Source organism: Sceloporus occidentalis, unplaced genomic scaffold (genome assembly GCF_023333645.1).
Source record: "Sceloporus occidentalis isolate IW3139 unplaced genomic scaffold, rSceOcc1.0.p SCAF_5, whole genome shotgun sequence".
In the NCBI taxonomy this organism is placed as follows: Eukaryota; Metazoa; Chordata; class Lepidosauria; order Squamata; family Phrynosomatidae; genus Sceloporus; species Sceloporus occidentalis.
The window spans coordinates 97,818,182-97,839,733 of record NW_028316985.1 but is presented as its reverse complement, the minus strand read 5'-3'; the positions used below and the strand labels follow the sequence as shown (position 1 = coordinate 97,839,733).

Here is a 21,552-nt window from a genome sequence, read left to right as displayed (position 1 = left end):
AAAAATGTCCCCCTCTTTTTGGCCAAAAGTATCTTGCATGTGTGTGGGGTGCAGTTTTGGACCTAAAAGGTGTTTCCTCCATACAGTTCAGAAAAGGGAGAAAGCCCCAGGATCAAGTGGAAAGCAACCTGAATTTCTCCTCTGGGCACCATAAAGAACAACAATGTGACCCTTATGATGCCCGTCAAGAACTTAAATTGTCTGCTGATCCTTTCATGCATGCTCACCTGTGGGCAATAGTGATGTTCTGGGATTCACTTTAACTATCAGTAGTAATGTATTGTCATTGTTGTTGTGTGCCTTCAAGTCATTTCTGACTTATTGTGACCCTAAGGCAAATCTATCATGAGTTTTTCATATTACACAGTGGTTCCTATATACTGCATCAGGCAAACCTTCATTCCTTGTTTATGATACATTATTGCCTATATATTGATGAAAAAATGAAGATCAAAGGTAAATCCTCTGTTCTGACAATTATGGAGTGTATAGTTGAATCTATATGGTGGCTTTATTTGAAAAGCACCCTTCAGTCACTCATATAGTGTAAGTTTGGAAATACAATCGCTCCTTGGTATCCACAGGGGATCCGATCCAGATGGCCCAGCAGATACCAAAATCCAAGGATGCTCAAGTCCCATTTTCCTCAGTGGTGGTGCAGCCACAGGGCCACACCACCATTGAGACAATGAGACTTTGCTGCTCTGCACCCCCCCCCCCCCAAAGTCTGCCTTGTGGCTGCCTCATCCTCATTCTCCCCTCTGCCACCTTCATTGCCACCGCCCACAGCTGTGGTCCCCTCCCTCCACCTCCTGCTCCTCTTCCTCCTCCTCCTCCTCCTCCTTCCGTCTCCTCCTATTCTTCCTTCCTCCTTCTCCTCTTCCTCTCCCACCCTTCTCAATGCTGGCTGCTGGGAGGCCGGATGTGTGTCCAAGGGTCCAAGTGCTGCCCCAAAGAGTGGTGTCAATGGCAGCTGTGAGACGAAAGGATGTGGTTGGCCTCGAGGCACCCTGAGGTGCCCTGGGCGGGTGGTTGGGGTGGAGTAACTGCAGCTGAGGAGCCCTCCATGGCTAAAGGGTGGTGGCAGTGGCTCCCTGGGGAGCTGTCCCACCCTCCTCTGTCCTCTCTGTGTGCTGACCCTCGCTGCCTGGGCATGGGAGCCAAGCAGAGTGAGGATGCTGAGAACTGGTCTCAAGACCCAAATGCCTCAAGTGGGAAAGCATTTATTGCCTCCACCGCCATTCTCTAGCTACCTGGAAACAAGTTGCTGGGGCGAAGCTTGTTCATGGACATGTTTTCGATTCCCACAGCTGCCGCTTCTTCCTTCCTCCTCCTTCCTTCTCCTCCTATCTTCTCCGCCTCTTCCTTCCTCCTGCTCCTATCCCTCCTCCCATGGCTGCTTCCTCTTCCTCCCTCCTTCTCCTCTTCCCTGCTGCCTCCTCTTCCTCTTCCTCTTCCTCCTCCTCTGTTGCCCTCCCATGGGCTTGCTATCCGCAGATGCTGAAATCCATGTCTGCAGATACAGAGGGCCTACTCTAATTGTCCTTCACACATCTTTGGTCTCTGGGAACAGGAAAGCCAAGTTGTACTTCAGGTCAGGATATGGAGTGAAAACTACCATGGTCGCCTTGCTCGATGATCTCTGTGCATGAACAGGGGAAGTTTGGCCCTGTTGGTGCTCTTGGACCTCTCAGCGGCCTTTGATACCATAGACCATGTATCTTACTGGAACGCCTAACAGGGTTAGGACTCGGGGGCACTGCTTTGCAGTGGTTCTGGTCCTATCTATCAGGCAGATTCCAGATGGTGTCACTTGGCAACAGTTTCTGGGCAAAGAGGGGGCTCAAATCAGGTGTCCCTCAGGGCGCGATACTGTTGCCAATGCTCTTCAACATTTACATGAAGCCGCTGGGTGAGATCATCCGGAGACATAGAGTGGGGTTTTATCAGTATGCTGATGACACCCAAATTTTTTTCTCCATGTCTTGGACTGATTCAGTGACTAAGGATGGCATCTCTCCTCTGAATGACTGTCTGAAGTCGGTAATGGATTGGATGAGGGAAAATAGACTTAAATTGAATCCAAATAAAACGGAGGTACTCGCTATAGGCAATCCTAATCCGGGAATGGTGATAAGCTCTCCAGTACTGGTCGGGGTCACACTTCCCCTAAAGGACTGTGTTCGTAGCTTGGGGGTGCTTCTCGACTTGTTGCTTCACCTGTCGTCCTGGTTGACGCGACAGCCAGGAGTGCCTGTTATCAGCTTCGACTGATACGCCAGTTACGACCCTTCCTGAAACGGGAAAACCTTGAAACTGTTGTACATTCACTGCTAACCTCTCGTCTCGATTTCTGCAATGCGCTCTGGCAACCCTTATGCCACGTTTGGAAGCTGCAACTGGTCCAAAACATGGCAGCCAGATTGGTGACTGGGAGTTCCAAGTTTGATTCTATCACACCTATCTTAAAATCCCTACACTGGCTGCCTATTAGCTTCCGGGCCCAGTATAAGGGGCTGGTTATTACCTATAAAGCCCTACATGGCTTGGGTCCAGCTTACCTGAGGGAATGCCTCCTCCCATATAATCCTTCCTGCACTCTCAGGTCCTCAGGGAAGAACCTACTACAGTCACAGAGAACTAGACTAGTAACTACCTCCCAGAGGACATTTGCTTCTGCCGCTCCAAAAATCTGGAACGATCTGCCGAATGAGATCTGCCAACTAACATCTTTCGAGGCCTTTAAAAAGGCAATAAAAATAGATGTCTTCCAGCGGGCCTTCCCAAATTGATCCCCTAATTTCACTGTCCGCATGCGTAAATTGTTTCTCTTCGGACCAATTCGAATACTTTTGATATTATTGTTTTCTCTTTTTATATGCTGTTACCCACCTTGATCCAACACAGGGAAAGGCGGGTTATAAATAAATATTATTATTATGATGATTGTTGTTGTTACTATTTGGTAACTTGGCTTGCCAATTCCTAACTACTATTCATGTCCTAGTCCCTTTCTTCTTTCTTTTATTTTAGTCATTTCTCACTGCTTTCGGTTTTCTCACAATATAGTTGCAATGCAACTCTTTGCTCCTTGTTATCTTTCTCCCACCACCAGCAAAACAGTACATCACATCTGGAAAAGTGGTTGAGAGGCATCATAACTAATGTGAAATAGCTCTCCCAAGCTTTCAAGAGAGACTACATATTTGAAATTTTATGTTGCTCATGAGTTGCCTTTATTTTAAAAAGCTTTGTTTTTGCAATTGTTGTGAAACAGGAAAAATACTTGATGAACTTTCCAGAACCTGTGTTGATCTTGAAGAATGTCCAGTGTGTGAATTAGGAGATCGCAGGATTCCTCATGGGAAGAGGATCATTTTGAACCCTGAAAATACACATATCTGCAAATCCTGGTAAAATAGAAAATGTTTCTGAATGTAGATGGGTGGGCAAGGTGAGGGGATGGAAGAGAAGAAATGTATAAACATAAATTACAATATTGAATTTTTGTAATACTTCTATATGATACCAGAAATGCTGAATAAATAGTCCAGCAAGGTTTTCTACCAATATTTTGTTGGTCTCAGAAAATCACAGAAGACTAATGCAGATGTAACACCATTGTTAAACAAATTAAGAATGATCTCATTATGAATGCTTGGCCTTCAAACTATCTCCTCTTCAGGGGAAATTCCATTTTCTCTCACATTCACTGCATTTGAGGGAAATGTTATTAATGACATTAAGAGCTAATCAATGGTTTCATTTAATTAGGAAATGAAACCATAATTCAAAGTGAGTTTCAGATCTTGGTTTGATTAGAATAGAACTTGGAATTACAAGGCTCATGCAGATATTCCTTCTTTTTTCAACTGAAAAAAAGTTTGGGAGGAGAGTTAAGCTTGGGTTGGTTCCAAAACAGCAGAAACAGGCTGGATACATGCTGCCTATGGGCTAAACAATTCCATCTGCAGCAAGGTAGCTAAATCTGTGCTTGGGGGGAAATTGTTCTTCAGTCTGACCTTCTTCTTCTTCTTCTTCTTCTTCTTCTTCTTCTTCTTCTTCTTCTTCTTCTTTTCCCCTCTTTTCTAGTTCTTCTTCTCTCTTTCCTCTTTTTGTTCCCTCTTGTTCTCACTCAGATTCTGCTCTTCTCACTTCTCTGAATGGATGAACCTTCTTGTCTTTCTTTTCCTTTGCATGAGGATCTTGTTGATCTGTTTTCTTTCTGATACTTTGGGGCGGTACAGAACGGCACTTTGTGCTGACCCGTACGCACAGTAAGGGCTGAGTGTCCACACACTCCAAGCTCTCACTGCATTGCCCGAGTGCCATCTTGGTGCACGCCTGTACACATGGCACAGCGCAGAAGTGACGTTATGATGCTGCTCTGTGGCGCTTATGACGCCCATTCCAGGAGGCTGCTTGGAGCAGCTTCTTTATCTTCCTATAGTGAGTAGATCAGTGTTGCTGCATGCAGCTGCTGTGGCACCAATCTGGGGCAAAAAGGGGCAGTATCCCACCGCTCAGCTGTACAGCCCCTTTATTATATTTTAAAATAAGTCTTTAGCCTTTACAATGGTGTTAATTCTACTTTTTATTGTTCTTAACCTCTCTAGCAAGCCTGAGTTTATTCTGCAACTTTAGTTTTCCTGACTTTTCCCCTTGTCAGGAACTCATTAGTTTAACTCTTTCCTGCCAGAATTTGGTTTGAGTTATTTTAAATAGAGATGGGATTGATAGTATATTGTTGATGCTGATGGTTTAAACTGTGCAGTTGTGCTGTAAAGGTTAATGAGAATTAAAAGAGCTAAAAAGGTTTGTAGAAAAAGTAGCTCCTCTGGAATGTATGTGGGATGTTTCTACATTGGCTGAAAAGGGAGGCTTGAGTTTTAAAATGTGGTGGAATGGGATAATGAGCAGTTTCAATAAGCAATTTTAATAAGTGATGGTTTTAGACTTATGTGTGTTTAGTTATTGATTAATGTTGGACAAATATAGGTGCTGATATTGTTAAATGCATGATACCAATCCCAACTAATATATAGCATAAACAGAGTGCAGAAGTTCAAAAAAGATGTTGACAAGTTGGAACGTGTCCAGAGGAGGGCAACCAAAATGGAGAAGAGTCTAGAAACTGTGACTTATGTGGAAAGACTTAGGACATGGGTATGTTTAGTCTGGAGAAGAAACAGTTAAGAGGTGGTATGACAGCCCTGTTTAAGTATTTGAAGGGATGTCATATTGAGGAGGGAGCAAGCTTGTTTTCTGCTGCTCCAGAGAACAGGACCCGGAACAATAGATGCCAACTACAGGAAAAGAGATTCCACCTGGACATTAGGAGAAACTTCCTGACAGTAAGAGCTGTTCCACAGTGGAGCACACTGCCTCAGAGAATGGTGGAGTCTCCTCCTTTGGAGGTCTTTAAACAGAGGCTAGATGGTCATCTGTCAGGGATGCTTTTATTGTGATTTCCTGCATGGTGGGGGTTGAACTGGATGGCCCTTGTGGTTTCTTCCAACTCTATGATTCTATGATGTTTTCATGGCAGGTCAAAAAATATATAGGAAAAAGCAGAATGGGAACAGTGACTGGCAAATCAGATTAAAGCATCCAAGCCCTTTCCATAGGGTTGGTGAATAGGGATATATTCTGCTGAGAGATAAGAATGCCTCCCTCTTTTTGGCCAAAAGTATCTTGCATGTGTGTGGGCTGTTTAAGTATGACTGTATGATTCTATGAATAAAAGCTTCATTTAATTTTTCATTGGTGTGAACTGTAGTAAGTGATATAGTACTGTTAAAACTATTTTAAAAAACTGTCTTGCTTTTCATGTGTGTTTTTTCCTAGCCATTGTGTAGGACAAAACTTGACATGCCATTCATGTGATCCAGGAGAGAGTGATGGAATCCTTACCACAACAACAATTGCTCCAGATGATGAAATTATTTATGACTACTCTTGCAGCAAAATGATGGACCTTGCCTTCTTGATTGATGGCTCCAACAAGATTTCTGAGAGTGATTTTGAGCAGTTGAAAGTTTTCATAATTAGTACCATGGAGAAACTCCATATCTCCCAAAAACGAATTCGCTTGTCTATCCTGGAATATCGCACTGGTTCACATATTTATCTTGGTCTAAAAGATGTTAAAAGGCCATCTCAAATGAGAAAGATTGTTCAAAATATAAAATACACTGGGGGAGATGTTGCCTCTGCAACGGAAGTACTTAAATATGTAGTATTCCATGTGTTTGGGAAGGCTCCAAGGACAAATGCTGCCAGAATAGCTGTGTTACTTACAGCTAGCAAAGATCCAAAGAGAATTCAGAGCATATTCCCACTCCTGAAAAAGAAGAAAATTATTGTGATACCAGTTGGGCTTGGACCACACATAAGCATTGAACAAATTGGACTTATTGAAATGCAGTCATCTGAGAACAAGGCTTTCATAATGAACAGCGTAGTTGAATTAAGGGAACACAGGGATGAAATAATTGATTACTTTTGTGGTCTTGTGCCTGAAGTAAGCACTGTATTGTTTACTACACTTAACCCTACTGCAACTGTTCCTAGTACTACTACAATGACAGTACCTGGAGTAAATCGGGGGTTAACAGAGGCAATCCCAACAGAATTTACTAATATTCACAAGCCGATCAACATTGTTTTTTTAATTGAAGGGTCTGACAAAGTTGGCAGGGAGAATTTCAATTTGGTCAAAGAATTTATTGTTCAGACAATCAAAGAAATGAATATGGACCAAAAAACCATTCATATTACAATAATACAGTACTCATTCACAATCACAGTGGAGTATTCCTTCAGTGAAATGGAGTCAAAGAAAGACGTGATTGAAAAGGTGAGAGAGATCAAATACCATGGGGGCAATGCCACCAACACTGGAAAGGCTCTCGACTTTGTCTCTGAACAAAACTTTATTACAAAGAGTAGAAGAAGACGGCAAGTACCACAAATGGTTTACATGGTGACTGGAAACCCTGCCACAGATACCATCTCTCGTCTACCTACTGATATCAACCTTATTCCTATTGGTATAACTCCAAATGTGAATATCCAAGAACTGCAACAGTTAAGTCAGCCACATACACCAATAATATTGGAAGGGTATAACAAACTCCTCCAAGAAGGACCTGATTTGGTATTAAAAACATGTTGCTCAAGAGAAGGTAATAGCTGCATTCTTTTTATCTAGTGATAAGGATTGTTTCTTTTTATGAATTTTGTCTTTAAAATTCTGCTGTAAATATTCTGATGAATGTTAACACAGTTCTTTCTACCACAACTCTAAATGTTCAGACATGTTAATGTTTATATCGCCATAATAATTTTTTGTCCTACTATTCTATCAAACCAAATAGCTAAATTTTTTGTGGTTTTTTCAGGCTATGTGATTGCATTCTGGAATAAATTATTCCTGATGTTTGCCTTCATCACAGCCCTGTTTGAACTGGAAGACATCACAGTCCTGTTTGAACTTGCCTCACCACAAGCTACTTCTAGTGGGACAATGGATTCTAAGGGGCTATACAGATGGGTGATGGGAAACCACCCCTTTTCATTCTGAATTGGGGCTGTGGCAACCACACACCACAGCCTCTGGAGGAAGCAAAAAGAAGCTGTGAAAAGCAGCTTCTTTTCTGTTCCCTGGAAGGGGCATCATAGTCGTGACAGGGTGGCATGATGACACCCCTTCCACACTGTGCTGTGTGTGCAAGAGTCACACCATGATGCTGCGCTCCATCTAGAAGGGCACCTGGTATCATGGCACAATGGGGGTGGGGCATCGAGTGTGCGGACACTATGCCGTGACTCTGCCCACAGGCTGGTATGTATCCTCCCTAAAAGCAGAGAGTTGGAGTAGCCATGGGAAGCCCTTTGAGCCCCTTGGTAGCAAATTTTTACATGGAACACTTTGAAAAGCAAGCCCCAGTACCAAAAAAGCCCACAACATGGTTCTGATATGTGGAAGACACTTTCACCGTTTAAAACCATGGAGAAGAAAATATGACCATGTTTTTGAACCATGTTCAAATGTGAGTCAAGAAACAAAAGAGACACTGCAGACTGGGCCAGCCAGAGAAATCAGGAGCAGCAGAACACATTATAAACCAACCTAGGCATAAAATGCCATTTGAAAACACTGAAATTCTGGACCATGCCAACAACTATCAGGTCAGAATGCACAGGGAAGCCATTGAAATCAATAAACACCTGGATAACCTCATCAGGAAAGAAGAAACCCTGAAAATAAACAAAGTTTGGGTACCAGTCCTGAAAACATCAAAATCAAGACTCAGCACATGCAATTGAACATCACCCAGGGTCAGGGGGTTTCCCAATAGACAATGGATCACTAATTAAATAAACACAGTCCTTCTCATATATCCTCCCACTCTGAGCCCTTGCCATTCACCAACAGATCAACACAGAGATTAATATGTAAATCACTTCCTCTCAACAAAGAGGAATAGTATATATATCTCACACACCTCCACAATACCATTCTCTGAAGATTTCAGCCACAGATGCAGGTGAAATGTTAGGAATAAATTATTGCAGAGTGCAGCCACATAGCCCCCCAAAAAGCAGAAAAAATATGGATGCCAGGCATGAAATCCTTCAAATAGCTATATCTTGCTGAGTTTTGTAGTGCTTTAAATAGGCTGAAAACTGTTTTGACTCAAAACATACCTGGATACATGAAATTGTCAAGCTTGTATCTCTGAAGCAGTCCTCTTTAGACAGGTTGTGGGAATCAAAGAATTCATTAGATAATTATGAGCCATTTTTAAAATTCTTGGATGAGGGCCTTCTCCTGGTCCTACCATTGTCATAGGGATGGCTGGTGAGGGCCTTTGTGGTGGCTATTTACATGCTTAGAACCTTCCCACAGAAGAATAGTCTGCACCCTTCTGTGCACTCCTTTTGTTGCTAGGCAAAGGCTTTGTAAATTTTAGCCAAGCTTTTTTTCAGTCAACTGGTTGTTACTGAAGTTTTTTTAAAATAGGGAATACATTTTATTCTCAGTATTATATTTTAAATGCTTTTCAACTGTTTTGATCCAGTTATTTTAAACAGAATAGTTTAATTATGTTAAAACATTTAAAAACATAACCACTGCATTATAACCAAGGTTTTAAAGCTGTATTTTGTTATATTTTATGTGGTGGGACCCTCTGGACCCAAAGTTGGGTGAAAGGGAGGATACAAATAAAATAAGCAAATAATAAACAAATAATTTGTATTGGAAATTTATTTGGTAGAAGATCAGTCATAGCAGAAAAAATCCCAGAACAAAGGAATATGTTCTGTGCTGATAAAAGCTAATAGGGAGGCCCAGAGTCTGAATTGGGAGTGCTACAGTGCTCAGCAGTATTCTAGGAGATGTTCAGGAAGTTTTTACCAATCAAACTAATACAGAAACAATTTTCTGCATTTAAAAAAGAAAATAGAGTATTATTGTACCATTTCCTTGAAAAAAGGTTATTTAAACCTAATTGTCTTTCTCTGTAAAGATTTATCATTGTCTAGTTGATCAGTAAATAAAATGTATACTTGTTTGTACACTTAGGAACCTGCAACAGTCCAATAGATGTGATATTTCTTCTGGATGGAAATCCTAATGTTAAAGAATCACAGTTTGAGAAAATGAAACTTTTTGTGAAAGCATTTATTGAACACACTGATGTTGGTGAGTCGTGTATATTCCCTTCATTGTTCTAGAAATTTAAAATTCATGTTGAATTTCTTCATGAGGAGAGTCATGAATAATGTTCACTACTGGTGCTCTCAAAACACTTTAAAAAGGATGAGCATAATTACATTGCTCACTTTGCATAATTTATTCTACTTCTCCTGGTCATGTGAAAGATAGAACAATTGATGCAAGCTCCAGGAAAAAATATTTTACCTCAACATTAGGAAGAACTTCCTGACAGAAAGGGCTGTTCGACAGTGGAACACACTCCCTCGGAGTGTCGTGGAGTCTCCTTCTTTGGAGGTCATTAAGCAGAGGCTGGATGGCAATCTGTCGGGTATGCTTTGATTGAGATTTCCTGCATGGCAGGGGGTAGCCCTTGTGGTCTCTTCCAGCTCTACGATTCCATGATTCTATGATTCTATGAAGATAATTCAAATATCGACTAAATTACTGACTACATAGTAATAAATGAGAGTTTTGGATACAAGTGTTCCAAGCTTGCACCTACTTGGAAGTAATTTTATGTGTTCCTATAGGTATAATTCAACCATAGCTACTACAAACAATGCCTATATCCAACTCCTTTCTAGTTTCTTGGTTTTGTTTGGTTTTGTTTTTTGGTCAAATGACAATTCTTGCACTATAAACCTGGATTAAAGTCTTTTGTTATTATTTGATTTCAAAGTACCTTTCAATTTTGGAGCACATGTGTAACAAAAAATAGTATAGTATGGCGCTTTACAGAGCGCCCAAAAAGGGCACTCTGTGGGCACCTGTATTTGCTGCAGCAGGGAACTGCAGAGGACAAACCATGTGGTTCCCTGGTGCAGCAAAAAGAATTCGCAAAAAGTGGGTTCTTTTTGCTGTGCGGAAATGATGCCGCAAGGTGCCAATGGCACACTTGCAGCGTCATTTCTGTGCCGTGACGTGTTGATGCTAAGCGTCTGCTACGTCAAAATGGCAGCGCCCATGTAGAATGGGCGCCGCCATTTTGTATGTGCTCGGCACATACTAGGGTTAGGGGCATCCGGAAAGGATGTCCCTTCCTAACCCTAGTACGTGCTGAGCACGTACTTTTTGGAGGTGTGGAACCCGCCTATGTCTCTTTTGTAGTGTCTCTGATGTTTGTTATCATGTAACTTTCATTAACAATAGATTGACAAGGAACCATGAATGGAGCCTCAGATTGTTTGTTGCAGGCTAGGTTTGATTTATGAAATAATTTTGGCAGTGTTGCTAGTAAGATTCAGGCAGTCTTAAGTTCCAGTGTTTTAATCTTTCAGTGTTTTTTCTTTTATAAATCTCCAGGCCATACAGCAACTCAAGTGGCTGTTCTTCAGTATGGAGAAGTCAATACTTTGGAAATGTCATGGAATGTACCCCAAGAGAAGGCAATTCTTTTGTCTATAGTGAGCTCAATTCATCAAAGAGAACAAGGCCCTAGCAAACTAGGTAAGTGGTTGTTCAGTTTGGGCTGAAGGAAGGCTATATTCCAGTACATTCCTAACAAGACTTATTTTTCTGATGACACACATATTTTCTTATTTATTTAGAACTAAACATTTTCCCTACTTTTTTAGAGTGCAGATGCTACCACCCAGGCCAGCATTTCATCACCTCAACTGACCTTCAAAATCAACTCAATAATAAAAAAAAGGGATATTTGGTCACATAGCCACAGATGGGTGCCCCAATGCTAAGAGGTAGTCTGCCCAAATATATAGAGATCTGTCATACTTGGTTTGGAAGCACTAACACACATACATAGGATAGAACCCCCTGAGGTTGAAATTTGCATAATCCCTTCACATAGGATTGTGATATGGGAAGACACCGGGTATCTGTCAGAAAAGTTGGAAATCAAAGGTTACTATTATTGGAGATGACACCTCTTTGTTTACGATGCTTCCATTTATTGTTTGCTCATTTCCACACCTCTGGCCATTCTTTCTTCTGGAAAAATCCACTCAAAATGACTGAGAAACTGCACCAATGACCTGGTTTGCCTTATATAAACAGCTGTTTAGGCCATTCTAATTCAGTCTTGGTTGAAACCCTGACAAATTTCAGCTAGACTCCTCAGTATCACTAGCCAACTCACTAGTACTATTGGTAGAGGGCAAGTTTCTCTTTTATATATTTGGCTATTAGAAGCAAAGTTTGGTATGCTATGGAGTTCTCAGCTTCCATGGGAAGCAGATTTAAGTAATGAAAACTCAGAATAAAATGAGAAGAAATTATGGAGCTTTTTTCATATAAATCTATCTCAGCTTGGAGAAAAGAAAATGTATTCAAGTTAGGCATAGGTAGCATATATGTCCTGTTTCAACATCAATAAAAATATGTCCATAGATTACCGGAAAGAATATAGAATGCCAAATAGTGAAATATTTTTGGGAGGAAATATTTTCTTCTTTTTCATGTATGAAAACCAGAATACAAATCCCCAAGGAGAATTACTGTTATTGACAATTTACCAGACAGAAAAGCAAATTAAACAAACTGATTGGTTGCTGAAAACGCATTTGACAATGTGAGTTTGTCAGTATTAGGTGCAGTATTAGATAAGATAAAAGTAGGAACAATGTTCTCGGAGTGGATCACAGCAATATACAGAAAGTGAGACTGATCATACAGTAAATGGGGGAAAAACAGATACATTTCCAATCTCTAAAGGAACAGATCAAGGTTGTCCACTGTCCCCACTATTATTCATAATAGCCCTGGAAGTGTTGAATAAGAGAATAAGATCAGAAGAACAAATAAGAGGAGTAAAGATGAAAAAGGAGGAGAACAAGCTGTGAGCCTTTGTGACGGCTTGATGATTACCTTGGAGAATCCGCAAGATAGCATAGTCCATCTATTACGATTATTTAAATATTTCGCAAGGATATTTGGATTTAAAGTCAATAAAGAAAAGACAAAAATAGTCACAAAAATATGTCCAAACAAGAAGGAAAATAGCTAGAAGAAATAACAGAATTTAAAGTCAGGAATAAAGTGAAATATTTAGGAATCAAAATCACAAATAAAATTTCCTATCTTTTTCAAAATAATTATAACCAGGTTTGGAAGGGAATAAAAAAGCACCTAGAGAACTGCAGGGAAAATACAAATGTTATTTCTAGGAAGAATAACACTAGTCAAAATGAATATATTTCCAAAGATGTTTATTTCAAACTATTTCGGTTATCCATAATGATAAACTATTTACTGACTGGCAGCAAGACATCTCCATATTCATTTGGGCAAAGAAAAAAAATAAGAACTAAGATGAAAATACTCCAAGGTGATAAAAAAGAGGAGGTTTGGAACTGCCCAATTTCAAAATCTACTACAATGCAAGTTGCTTGATGTGGACTAGGGAATGGATAACACTAGAAAATGATAAACTGTGCAACTGATTAAATAGAATTTGGAGAATGACTCTAGTAGAAAAATTGACTAGTAATCTCTTTGCACACATTTGGAATAATTTGTAAAACAAATTCACCTTTAAAAACCGGTAGGTTAGAAGGTAAGGCATGACCAGTTTGCAAAGAGGCAGACTTAAGAGTTCTGTTATAACAATTTTATTCTTATGTTGGTATAGTATATATCTAACTAATATTGATAACAAAAATGTACTATGAATATAGAGATAGGCATAAATCATCAATATTTATAAAATATAGATAAAAATAGTATGAGAAAGTGAACAAAACAATGTGAAAACTTAAATAATGGCTTAAGGGTGCAATTGAAATTTCACTGAAAATGTAACCAGAGCAACTTGAATAGGAATGCTAAACTTTCTTCTCCCTCTAGCCCACATTATAAATGTCCTGGACAATTTTTTTTTATTACTCATACGAAATGCAAAAGTCATATTTTCCTATCACAGAAAGGCCAGTTCAGTTAAAAAAAACCCTAGTGTATCCTGCTGAGTCAGACTAGGCAGAGGGGAAATTTAAAAAAAACAAAACCTGAAGGGTTCAAACATTTTTAAGACACAGAATTTTGCAAGCGGGGGGGGGGGGGGGGGAGGGTTTGACAGCTACTGAAAACAAATATTTCCCATTACATGAACATCTTACTAAAGATGTGGGGCATTTTTATCTCTGGAAGTACATTGAATTCCTTTGAGGACAAAAAGTAAGATGACACTGAGATTTTTAATCTGTCTGGATAAGGATTTAACAACAAATAACTTACTAAGGATATTTGTAACACGCTATCCTAAGTGATAATATTTATTGGTTGTTTCTTCCCACTGGAGGTCATTATACATCCATTAAGATATTTGGTTTGAATGGTAGTATTAAAATAGAATCTTGTTACCTAAATTGCAGGGGGTCCTGATAGGACATCCACAAACTGAATTCAATGTGGAACTTAGTTTTGCTCAAGTGGAAGCAGTGAGAGGGCTATGGTGATGATAGCTGGGATCACACCTTTGTATAACAAGTCCAAGAACTCCCAGAGTGCAAAGTACAACTTAGTTTTATTAATTAAAAGCAAAGGGGGAAATCACCATTCATGCAATATCATTCATAGATGCACACACACAAGAACTAACAAAATGAAAGATAGTTGCTTGTTGCAAGGTTGAGGTAAGGCAAAACTTTACCAGTGCAGAAGCAGTGTTCCAATTGTAGTGGTCAGCAGCCTGTAGCTGAAAAAATGCATTTAAAAACTGCTTGACTATGACTGTCCATCAGTGTTGAGGTTTCAGCAAAGACCAAGGTCAGTTTTATTGCCTTGCAAAGGCCTTGTTTCGAACATGCAGTTTATGCTTTCTGCTGTGTGGTTAGAAAACTTCCTATATTATAAACAAAAAGGCACCTAGAAGAACAATAACATGTCTGAAGGTTTCAAAGTTTCAGAACAACTTGACCCACCATTTCTTGAAATGTAAACATGTTTTGTTGATACCATAAAATGAATGTGCTAACATAGATATAGAATGAAATGCAACAAAGGGAGGAGGAAAATAGGGCTTTGGATTTCTGGTCTTTGTATGAATTTCTATAAATGCTTGGCAATATCTGAGTTCAGGGCTCCCTCTTTGCACCTTTAGATGAGGAGGGGCCCAGCCGTAAAATAAAATTTCTGTGTCTTCTGATTGTCAGTGGGTCCTTGTGGTTGATTTCACCTGCCTAATCTGCTTCACAATCAGGGGATGATGAAAGTGACAGTGGCTCAACAAGGCTGCCTGAAATATAGGGGGACAGCCAACCTGTGTTGAGAGGTCAATATGAAATCTAACGGCATTCCTGCCTGATTTCAAACTGAGCCAATGTATGAGTGCCAAGGCACACTTTTTATAGAGTCTTGGGGCAGTTGGGTGGATTTTCCAGGAATCCCTAAAACAATGGGATTCTCACCTGGTTGATGGTTTTAACAAAGTTAGAAAAGGAATATTTTTGGTTGATGGCAGTGACATTGATTTAATCAAGAAGTAATAAGATCAGGACAGTCCCAGGGAGTTTGGGATAGGAATCAGGTTTGGAAAAGTACAGTGGGGATAGCAGAAAGATTGGCTTAATGCTTTGGGCTTCAGAAACCTTGTTTGTAACCTCCAAGAGGAAATGTACATGGCAGGAAGTGGGAAGCAGTGATATTCACAGCCATAAAGTTACAGGGGTTCTTTCCACATGCCCTCAGGTATATGACCAGTCAGAAGTTCACTTAAAAGTCAGCTGAACTTTCAAGGGTCATGCCTCTGCAACTGCTATTATAATAAAATGTAACAAAATTTGTGTACTCTCAAATAATGCAGGGTATGCAGAGTATGGTAACACTGTGTTTGCCAGTTTTAAGCCAATGCTGTTACTAATGCTGGTGTTATCCTACATGTGAAGATACTATAGTGATCAGAAGGTTGGACTCAGTGGTTCATGAGGCCTCTTCCAACTCTATGATTCTATGATTTAAAGTATTTTTTCTTTCATTTACAGGTGAAGTGATAGACTTCACAGTGCAACATGCCATTTCTGAAGTTAATGGAGGACGGCCCAATGCTTCCAAAACAGTAGTGATTATTATATCAGATACGTCGCAAGACTCAGTGAATACTGCTGCATACTCTGCAAGAGTGAACAGTAAATCCTGTTATTCTGCCTCTACTTTTATTTATATTTTATCAGAATATTTGAGAGAGTAAGGGTCGAAACAGATGGCCCTGAAGGGGTGGCTTGATGCCGCCCCTTTGACCACAGGACCAGGACTGCAGCAAACACATGCCACGGCCCTGATGTGGCTTTGTGCCAGCATAAAAAGAAGTGGCAGATAGCCATTCCCCTTTGAGTGGGTAAAAAGCTGGCTTTTCCACCACCTCTGTGGCTTTGCTGCTTTCCCACGTTGTGCAGCATATGAATGGTGTGCCATCAAAGTTCTGCAAAACTGGCCAGGAGGTCAGCTACCCAACAGCTTTCTGCCTGCTTGGGGGCATGTGTCATCTAAATGACACCCCCCCCCCCCAGCTGCTGGGAAGCCGCTGGAAATGGGCCGTCTGCTTCTCCCCTAACTCTAATTTTTGAGATAGACAAGGGGTGACAAATCTTTAACCCTCCTGATACAACTCCCACAGTTCTTTACTGGCTTTTGGAAATGAAATTCCAGTGCATGTAATAACAAATGGCTATAAGTATATGGCAATCATTTTGTTGTTAATAACTTGATATACAATGAGAAGAGATCATTCTAATTCTCAAATTGCATAAGGACTATTCATAAAATAGTCTGTTTGTATAGTTTATTATTATTTTATATAAAGCATTTTACCTCATTTTTCAATTAAAAAGAGCAGTAAAGGACAGGAGGTCTTAGAAATGTCTCATCCACAGGGTCACCATGGGTCGAGATTGAAACGAGGACAATAACAACAAACAGCATCAGGGAATTCCAGATTACAGCAAGGTCTTTGATTGCATAGGTCACAAAAAGCTATAGCTTACTCTTAAAGTGATGGAATGGCCACTATATTTGATTATTCTAAGGCACAGCCTGTACTCAGGATAAGAGTACAGAATACAAAGAGGTTTCTATTAGAACACAATACAGAGGTTTCCAGGTTGAAAAGGCACCACGTCACAAGAATCCTTGAGTAGTTCCACTCTGTGTGTCCCCACACTACCTGAGGTAACTGTCAATTTGAGATTTAAACTGATGGAAACTGCTTCCCAGTCACAGGAAGCTCAGAGGGGCACCTCATTTGTGCCCAAATCCTGCTTCTAGTGGCAGATGACTCAAATTATCATGATGATGGAGGAGAGGGAACAAGGGACTAGCCACCTGTTTGAGGGCTCAAATGTTGTGAATTCAGCTTTCTTGGAATCAACAGTGGATTTCTTGAAATTAAGGAAGCCTGCCTGATCATGGAACTGAGTCTTAACTCCATCACTTCTGTCTCTACATCTTGGGAAAAGTGAGTAAACAGCCAGAGGCAATATACGTTTGAGCCCATTCTCCTTTATTTTTATTTTTATATTTTATTTTTGTAGGTTACATAATATTTGCAAAAAGTATATACAGTGTCAATACATTTTCCAACTTTCTTAACATAAAACCTGTTTCCATACCTTTCGTTACTAAGTACATCAATAAAAAAATAATAACCCATTCTCCTTTAAAGGTTATTATAACAGTTTCTTATGGGTTTTTCAGGCTATGAGGCAGTGTTCTAGAAGACTTTATTACTGATGTTTCACCAGCAGCTGTGGCTGACATCTTCAGAGAATGCTGGTATGGGAGTGAGTGGGGTATATGTACTGTTGGTTGAGAGGAAGTGATTTACAGGTATTGTTCTGTTGTTGAATGGCAAGGCCTCAGGGTGTCTATTTAATTAATGATCCATTGTCTTCTGGGAAACCCCCCTGAATCTGGGTGGTTTTCATTTGCATTTGCTGGGTCTTGATTTTAGTGTTTTTCAGGGCTCGTATCCAAACTTTGTTTGCTTTAAGGGTTTCTTCTTTCCTGTTGAAGTTGTCCAGGTGTTTATGGATTTCAATGGCTTCACTGTGAATTCTGACCTGATAATTCCTTTTTTATTAGTTTATTCCAACATAAAAATGATTTACATACCCATATTATACATTTTACACATTCCATCTAGTTTCACAAACAACTTACAAACTTTATTTCCTCATCAAATTCAGTATTGTAAATACAACTCTATATTTCCTTTTATATTGTTCTTATTCCTATTATATTTAAGATATAAAATTACTACTTCAAAGAATATTAATCTAATTCTTGCTTCTATGAAAGTGGATTTGTTTTCCCACAGTTTTGCAAATGTTGAAATGTACTATTATTTGCGTATGCTGATAAAGTGTCATATAAAGCTAAATCATTCATCCATACCTCTATAGTTGGAATTGAGTTTGAGTTTTATCCCCACTTTAGTCATACAGAGGTGTCTCAAAAAGGCCCTACTGTGGGCTACCACTCTGCAAGCAAAATTAAGATGTCCAATCAGCTGTTGGAATTCTTTAAGGATGACCTTCTGTGCGTGCAAAAATGCAATTAAGCGATCTTTAATTTGTGACAATTGGTCAAAGGGTAGTCTGGAGCATTGTTGTACCGTATCAATGTCAAACCCTAAATATTTAATGCAAGTGGTCGGACCCCCTGTCTTTTTGTGAGCAAATGGCACCCCAGGTTTTCAGGGCAAATTGCTTCATGAGAAAAGCACACTATCCCATTCCAGCTCGTCCAACAAATAAAAAATCATCCAAATAATGGACAACGCCATGTAATTCAGATTGCAATTTAACAGCCCCTTCTAAGAATGCACTAAAAGTTTCAAAGGCCGAACAGGAGATGGGGCAGCCCATTGGGAGTGCTCTGTCCATGTAGAATTTGTCCAAGAAATTGAGACCCATCCCATGCAAATGAAAACCACCCAGAGTCAGGGGGATTTCCCAGCAAACAATGGATTGTTATTAAAAAGATACCTTGAGGCCTTGCCATTCAACAACAGACCAACACACAGATTAACATGCAAATCGTTTCCTCTCAACCAAGGGTCACACAGTATATATATTCCGCTCACTTCCAGACCAGCATTCTCCAAAGATGCCAACCACAGATGCTGCCAAAATGTCGGGAATAAACTCTTCTAGAACATGGCCACATGGCCACAAAAACCATGCAAAGGCAATGTGACTCCATATTTACATGTTTTCTTGCCTTCTTTCTTAATTCAGTATCAAATGAATTCATCTCTCATTCTTTAAATCAAATATTTCTTTTCTTCTAGCCCAATAATCATATTTGTACCCCATTCCTCTTTTAAAAATGAAATCGATGGTTCCCAATCCTTCTTAAATTTATCTATCATGTAATTTTTTTTATCAAATGTGTGAGTTTATCAGTCTCCATATAATATACAATTTCAATATCCACTCTTTTACATTCAGTATTTCTTTCCTTTTCCCATTGGCTGCATAAAGTATTCTTATGGATGTGAGCATATAAAATATCAATTTCCCATATGTTTGTTCTTTTTTGTTATTAATATTTTTAAATTTTACAATACAAATTATTACACTTTCTTCATACAAATATATGGTTTAACACTTTACTTTATACTAAATATCACCTCAGTGCACAACTTCCTCAGAGCAATTCCCATCCATATACTCCAACCAAAATTTTAATTCATCTCGTGAAGTTAATTTTCCATCTTCTTTTACCTTTTCAATATTTTTTCCATATTTCATCAAAATCATTTCTTTTCCATAATCCTTTCTTCAATTTACATGTCAATTTATCATTAACCGCTATTTGCCAGACTTCTTTATACCAATCCTCCAGTTCCACATTTATTTTTGTTTTTCAACTTCTTGTTATAATTAATCCCGCTACTGTAAGCAAATTTGTTACAAGATTTCTTTCTTTTCCCCCCATTCTACATCATTTTACAGTGATAACAATACTATATATGGTTTTCTATCTATTCTTGTATCCATAATGTTTTCTATTTCTAATATTACTCTTTCTCAATTTTTTTTTACATTGCCACCACATATGTATATATGATCCTACTTCATTATATCCTCTCCAACAATATTTTGATTATTCTTAGCTATGTTATGTAATCACACTGGTGTCAAGTACCATTTCCAGACCAGTTTATAATAATTTTCCTTAATTCATACCAATAGATTTTTCAAATGTCTTTGTTCCCAAATGTTATTCCATTCATTTTCACAAAATTTACATCTTAATTCTTTTTCCCATATCTCTTTTCAAATATTTTGGTTTATTTCTTTTCTTTTATTCTCCATTAATATTGTATACATTTTGCTAGCTATTTCATTCATACTTTCATTTCCTCTAGTTCTTTTTCTTTCTGAATTATTTGTTCAAATTGCGTATATTTTTTCTTTTCTATATTCTTTTTCTTCCAATTTTGAACCATTGTTCTATTTGCATATAATGAAACCATGACATTTTTATTCCCCTAAGTTTCTCTTTTATATTTCATAGTTTCTCTTCCTATTTTTAATTATATCCAATTTTCTATTTTATCTATCTTCCTTTTCTTTAATTCCTTATCTAATAAATTTCTTAAATTCTTTGGGAATGACTTTACCATTATTATTGGTACTATCAATGAATTTTCATTCAATAATTCTTTTTTATATTTATTCCATATTTCTAATATATTTTTCATGAGTGAGTTCTCGGTTTCTTTAATTTCTTTCCTACTAAATTCTTTAAAGAAAATATTCCCTATTTTCATATATATTTCTTCTTTTCTTGTTTCTAACCAGTCCAGATCTAATGTACCTAACATACCTTCTATTACATATCTTAATTGATTGGCCTCATAATATCCATTTATATTAGGGAGGCCTAACCCTCCCTTTCTCTGGGATTTACACCAAAAATGCTTATTTAGTCCTTTTTCCTCCATTACAGTATTTGGAATACCTTCTTTTAGAATTTCATTGAAGAGTTTTTGTAATGGGTCGATTAGGTCATCTTAAAATAATTTATAATATAGCATTGTGTATCCATCTGGACCTGAAGCTTTACCATTTCCCCCCTTTTTAATGGTGTCTCTTATTTCTTGTTTTGTTATTTTATTATTGAATAGTGCTTTTGTTTCTTCTTTTAAATTTATTTTTTTCTATTTTCCCCAAATATTTCTCATGTCTTTCTGTATAGAGACTTCTGAAGTAACTGTAAATGATTTCTCTGATTTTTTTTGGGGGGGGGGGATTTGTGTGTCTTTCTTGGTTTTCTTGTAATTTTGTAATTAGATTTTTTCCTTCAATTTTTTTGACTCTATAGGCCAGGAATTTCCTCACTTTGTTCCCATGTTCAAAGTATTTCTGTATTGTAAATTTTAATTTTTTGCTTATTTCCTCAGTCAGAATCAGAAATTTTTATTGATTAGCTTTTAGGCCATTTCAAAATAACACAAAGTAACACTAAAAAAACACACAATAAAATCCTATAGAAATTCTATAGCAATTAGAAAACAGCTAAAATGTAATAACACAGAATCTGAAATGTATATAGAGTATCGTATGGATGCCATATAAATGTAAAACAATATAAGTACATTAGAAGTACAGTACCTAAAAATGAAACATAGTTATAAAACTGATCATAAAAATCTATACCGCAGGTTCAAGATACAAAAATGGGTAAAAAGAATAAAAGTGAATGTATTACAGCATTAAGATGATACTACATAAAGTAATAAATTGAACATTATTTCCTCAGAAACCCAACTGTTTCTGTAAAAGATAAATTTCTCTTTGAGTGTTTACATCTTGTGGATTTTACTTTTTCTTTCTCTTGAATCCTCACTGAGATTTCTTGGATTGCTT

At 38.5% G+C, this 21,552-nt stretch overlaps 1 protein-coding gene across 1 annotated transcript in view; it reads left to right on the top strand.

The window, feature by feature from the left end:
• VWF (von Willebrand factor) overlaps window positions 1-21,552 on the top strand; it is a 248,454-nt gene that overhangs the window by 96,214 nt on the left and 130,688 nt on the right. The window contains exons 26-30 of the mRNA XM_089527208.1: window positions 3,278-3,413; window positions 5,848-7,187; window positions 9,593-9,712; window positions 11,030-11,173; window positions 15,661-15,804. Coding sequence (XP_089383334.1) covers window positions 3,278-3,413; window positions 5,848-7,187; window positions 9,593-9,712; window positions 11,030-11,173; window positions 15,661-15,804 — 1,884 coding nt within the window. The remainder of the gene's footprint in view (window positions 1-3,277; window positions 3,414-5,847; window positions 7,188-9,592; window positions 9,713-11,029; window positions 11,174-15,660; window positions 15,805-21,552) is intronic.